The 6,039-nt window shown below is 39.5% G+C and overlaps 1 protein-coding gene across 1 annotated transcript; it reads right to left on the reverse strand.

The window, feature by feature from the left end:
- Positions 1–1,302: 1,302 nt before the first annotated feature.
- On the reverse strand, positions 1,303–3,906 carry LOC137500480 (uncharacterized). Its single transcript, XM_068227380.1, has 2 exons — positions 3,454–3,906; positions 1,303–2,121 (listed from the first exon to the last, which is right to left on the reverse strand). Exons 1-2 carry the CDS (start codon positions 3,904–3,906, stop codon positions 1,303–1,305), a joined length of 1,272 nt encoding a protein of 423 aa, XP_068083481.1.
- Positions 3,907–6,039: the final 2,133 nt, after the last annotated feature.

Consider the following 6,039-nt stretch of genomic DNA (forward strand, 5'->3'; position numbering starts at 1 on the left):
TATAGCAACCTTAAATGCATTTGACACTTGAAGAAATGACATTTTAGTATAAAAGAAACACGCACTGAAGCGTTTCTTGCTTCGTTACTTTTAATGGAATGCGTGCACGCTCCGCCTACAGTGCAGGCCTTTCCTGGCTCGGCTTTTGGCTGTAAATGTCTAGAGCTTAGATTTGAACTAATACATTATTATTATATTACATAAAACTGTAAATGAAAAAAAAACCCACCGAAATATCCACTGACATAAGCATGAAAAAGACTACTGTAGATTTCCCACTGCCCACTGTGTGTTAAAATTTACCCACTGGTGAAGAGTAAGGGAAGATACCTGCTACGTTTTCACAGTCCCTAATTTCTGAAATACCACCGTGTTGGCAACACCGGGAACAACCCATCAATAGCGTTGACACCACGCTGTCGACGGAGGGAATATTAAGCCTGGGTCACACTAGGCTGGTTGCCAGCCGCGAATTAAGGAAGCTGCTACTATCAGCGTGATGTGACCATAGAACTCGCAGCTGGCACAAGCAGCTGGCGAGTATTTGTCAGCGGCTGGCGAAGTAGGACATGTTCAACTTTGGTAGCAGGTAGCGGCTTCAGGAAGGTCACGTGATTCAACTCGCATCCGCTGGCGCCAGCTAGCAGCCCAGTCTGACCACCCCAGTTGCTCACCAGCCGCGAATAAAACAACACCTGGTTCCAATTTAAACGGTACAAATGACTGATTTGAAGTGGTCGGGGAAGGAGATAATTGATTTTTTAAATTTATTTCAAAATTATCCGTGTTTGTGGGACGTTTCGTCCAAGGAATATCTTAATAGGAATGTGAAAGAGGAAGCTTACAATAAGCTGTTACAAAACCTAAAGGATGCTGGGATGCCTGCTACTCTTGACTCAGTTAAGAAGAAGATTAAAAGTTTACGGGACACCTACAGAAAAGAACTTGCAAAGATAAATAAATCTAGAAAAAGTGGCGCTGGTGCAATCGAAGTTTACAAGCCAAAGCTTGTGTGGTTTTCAGCAGCAGAGGTATTCTGGCATGGAGCTGTCAGTGGCAGAGAATCTTCTTCTAATATGGTAAGTAGGTAAATTATGATTCCAATATGTTAATATTATTAGAGTTTTATTAGATTGTCATTAACATACACATGTTATTACATTAATTGGTTAGGGGGACTTATTGTCATTTATATCTATTAATAAAGGAATAAAAATCTGAAATTAATTATTAAAATGAACCCCAAAGATATTCAACGAACAGTTTATTTGCCTGTTTTCAAGTTTTTCGTGTTAGACAGTTTTATACTACGGAATTGTCATTTGGTTTCATACCAATTGATGTCATCTGCCACGGAACAGATAAAGTTGTCATGAACTGATGCATGTACCATTTCCGTACCTGCTCCCCAGCGCGACCACAATTATTTGATGAATAGAAACGGTCTACCGGGGACATGAAAGTCGGTACAATACGCCAAGCTCCTGGAGTTATGACACCTGTGTTTAAGTCTTCATCATCCACTGAACCTGAAGGGAAATATGTTCTAGGAGAGGTCTGCCTGAGCCAGTTGTGGATAGCACAAGTTGATTTCACTAGAGTTTCTATTGTGTCCACGTTCAGTGGTATAGGCGTGTTAAAAACGCGAAATCTAGCTGCTAAAATGCCAAATGCATTTTCAGCAACGCGCCTTGCCCTGGATAAACGATAATTAAAGACTCTCTCTTGTACTGTTAGTCCTCTGTGTGAAAATGGTTTCAAACAATATGGTGTCAGGCAGAAGGGATCATCTGCTACACAAAGTCCTCCGTTTGGCCAATTAAGAAGATTTTGCTCAAGGGCTATCTTTAACGTAGAGTTCTTAAATACCGTGCTGTCATTGGCTCTGCCATCATGTCCAACATCTATATACCTGAAACAATAGTCCGCATCTACCATGGCAAACAAAATAATACTGTTAATACTGTAGGTTCCCTTGTAGTTGAAAAACGATGATGTTGAATTAGGAGGCCGTTTAATTCTAATATGTTTTCCATCCAAAGCACCGCAACAGTGAGGAAAGTTCCATTTATATTCGAATCCTTTTTGAATCTCATTCCACTGGCTTGTTGTGTCAGGTACCTGAAAATAAAGTATAATATTAATGGATAATGAAAATTATACACTCAACTAGCCTACTAATTGTAATATTTATTATGAATTTCTTTGCAGACCTACCGTTAGGCATTCAAACCAGAGTGTTAAATATATTTTAAACAAAAGTCATGTTTACTTGCACTCTGATAATCCTGTGCATAACCATAGGTCTACAAATAATTTCTCTCAATTATTTAATTGAGAAATTATTGTAGGTGTATATTGTTTTCAGGATATACCGCAGCGATCGATGTGTGAAGGTGAACGATATTCAAACAGTGACACTGTGAACATGGCTGAACAGGGAGCATCACAAGTAGTGGAATCACCTGTACAGTCTGCGTCTACTACACCTTCGTCATCGACAAAGCGTCCATCCACAAACATGAATCCACCACAACGCGCAAAGGAGTTTAAAAGACGCAAACCGACTAGATTTGAAAGTGCAGTAAATAAATTGCAATCAATCGCAGAATTAACCACTAATGACACGGAAGACCAATATGACAAATTTGCTAAGCATATTGCATCCCAGATGCGAGAGCTCCCTCTCAGAAGTTTCATTATACTTCAAAGCAAGTTTCAAAACCTCATCACTGAAGAGAGACTCGCATCTTCAAATTTCAATAACAGTGAACCACTATCACAAAGTGTTTGCCATTATGACGTTGATGACACAAGTCTTTCAAACAGCACTTCCAATAATGAATTCGATCAAATATACTCTGAACTATCTGATAAAACATGCTTGGACGAGGAACAACCTCCACATGGTTTAGATGTTCTCTCTAAATCATTGGTTGGCATCTGCCCTTTAGAACACGATGCTTAGATGCCAATAAGAACACAAATCGCTGCCCACATTATATTAAATATTGGATTTCGTTCCAAATATTTCATTTCTCGTGTGTAATATTTCATTTATCAACATGTTTTAAATTCTTAATAATATACAATTATTTGTAGTGCATATTCTTATTTAACAAATAGTTTTACAATACTCTTTCCATTACTATTGTTTAATGTTAGTTGTATGTATTCTAATTCTACTGTATTTTTAGTTTATAAAAAGTTAGGTGTTAATGTTAAACGCAAGCAGCGCAAGATAAATAAATAATATCAGTTAATAATATATGTTGCACAACTTTAGTTAATACCGTACTTGTAATGATGTTTGTCCACAAAAAGTGAAGATCATAATTAGAAGCTATGCTTAGCGTATCCAACAGCTATTACAATAAAAAGGAATTACCGACAGGATATTATTGTTAAAAATACTGGTAACTTAAAGCTGAATAAAAACTTAATCATGCTTACCTTCATAAATGGTTGGAGAACTTCAAAAATAGCAGCAAGAACTTCAGGTAAAAACACAGAGATTGAATTGTGCGGCACTCTAAACAATAAAGCCAAAGATCTAAAACTATCTCCAGTTGCGAGATACCGTAAGGTAATTTCCAGTTTTATTTTACATGGAATCGCCTCTCTCATTTTAGTATCTTGTTTTTTAATCAGCGGTTCTACTAATTCCAGCAACTCTTGGAATTTAGAAGGTGACATTCGTAAAACATTTCTGTATGTTTCTGAGTCCTCTTCTTTTAACTCCTGGAAAAGTCTTGAAGATGCTCCTAACTCTTCCCTTCTTTGAATCCAAGGTCTACTCCACCATCGTCTCTCCTTGCGGTGACGAAGCATTTCCAAACAAAGCTCCGTCACAGCCATCCTTAATAACCTCCTAATTTCTCGTTTACGTGGACCCACAGACGACATGCTGACTAGAACTAAAAAGCCGCTGCTTGCTGGGTGTGTGTGACCGGGTTGCCAGCCGCTGCTTGCTGGTGCTACTGCCAGCCGCTGATCACCAGCGGCTGGCAAGCAGCCTAGTGTGACCCACGCTTTACCCGGGCGGCTGACTCGCCGACGTACCAGTGTTGGTGATAATAGCACAACCGTCGCAAGATTTAAAAATTGGCCACCCACACACAAGCGTTCTGTAAGGAGGGATGATGCAACACCCTCTCAGCCCAGCAGGAAACGTGTGTCCATTGTGAAATACGGCTGTTCTGTAATACTGCAGGGAAACAACACAAGGGCATTAGAGATGAAATAAATAATCTTGAAAGAAAATGATCTAGTAAGTGCGACAGAAAGATAGCAGGATAATAATATATGTGTTTAGGGGTGAGTTGGCCGTGCGGTTATGGGCGCGCAGCTGTGAGCTTGTATTCGGGACATAGTGGGTTCGAAACCGACTGTCGGCAGTCCTGAATATGTTTTTCCGTGGTTTCCCATTTTCACATCTGGCGAATGTACGTTATTTAACCCTCGAAGTGGCGGTCATTTATCCTGTAGTGGCAGCGATATTTTACCGGTGTTGCAGACTCTTAGAATAAATTGTGTTAAAAATCGTTGACGTATCATACATGCATAAACAGCACACCCTTTTATCGTGAATATTACAAGAAATAAGAAATAAGATGATAATACTAAAGCTGTTATTTATCATCCAAAATGTGTAAGACCAAAAATATATTGTATTTGTTTATATTGTACCGGGCGGTACACCTCCACGCCGCTAATTTAAAATTTGCGCCAGTTGAAACTCCTCTGCTGGAGGAAGTCTGAACTTTATTGACGGTATTAATTTTCAAGTTTCTCAGAAGATGTCACTACTTGGAAAGTTTGGAGTTTTTGAACTGTGCCACTTTTGATGTATTTTTGTTTTACCGGTAGTAAGAAGTGTGAACTTTCTCTTCTAGAGGACACTACTGAAAAATTACTATGGTGCACCCTAGTGCGATGTGAAAGAACTGCTTTTTGGAGAAATTTGGATTTCAAAATTTTGTTTCTTGTTAAATTTCTTTCTGTTATTGTTTAAGTTGGCTGTATACCCCTCTCTTTCCCCTTGTTTTGTATTTAGCCAATCCCGAATTTCTTTAATTAATTTCTGACCAATCTGATATATCTTCCCCCAACTTGAATATGCTGCTTATCCCTAACCAATAAAGTGATTGTGGGCGGGTGTTTTCTTCCCTGAAACGCCTCGAACTTTCCGCGAGAGTATATAAACTGCTGATTTTAGGGTCTCGGTGCCACTTCTGTTCCATCTTTTAGTGTGTAAAGTACATAGCAGGGGGCGGGAAGCGCCTCTTTCTTCGGGGAGCAGTTCTACACCAAGGTAATGGCCTTTTAATAACTTCTTTTCTTGCTAGCTCAGCAGTTTAACTCTCGGGGCGGGTCCGAAGCGTTTCTATCATGTAACCTTTTCCTAAAATGTAACTACTCTTAGCATCTGTTATCTTTTAAAGCTACATATTGGGGTAAAGAGAGTGCTTAACCCTCTCGAGCTCCCACTCATTTTGTTTTGAGGTGAACTTATTTCTCACAACCGATTCTTCCTTAATTGTAATGTAAATTGTCCTTTTCTAAAGTCACCTCGGTAGTATGGGATTAGCCCTTGCATTAGTGGCCTAGAGCCAAATTAGGTTTTGAAACAAATACATTAGGAGTGCAGATCGCCTCCTCTCAAATTGTTATTTTAGAGGTCATGTAATTAACCTTTTTCATTTAATAGACCTCAGTAGGTTGGGTATGTTACCCCTGTGTCTATGTCCTGAGAGGACAACTTGAAGGTGGAGTTTGGTGTGGCCTTTGAGAGGCCTAAAGGTTGAGAGCGTGTGGCTCTTTCTTGAAAATTGAGTGTTGTATGCCTCGAGGAGGCTTTTCTGTGTAATTTGGAGCAAGTGCTCCTGAACATGAATGGGGTTTTCTGCCCCTCTGGTAAAACTTATTTTTGGAGTAAAATTGGGCTAATTGCCCTAGAAGTGTGAATTCAGGGCTCGAAGCCCAAATACTGTAAATACTGTAATTGCTCCTTTTGTTGCCTTGCTACTCTGTACCTGC

The sequence above is a fragment of the Anabrus simplex genome, chromosome 4, assembly GCF_040414725.1.
Source record: "Anabrus simplex isolate iqAnaSimp1 chromosome 4, ASM4041472v1, whole genome shotgun sequence".
NCBI lineage: Eukaryota > Metazoa > Arthropoda > Insecta > Orthoptera > Tettigoniidae > Anabrus > Anabrus simplex.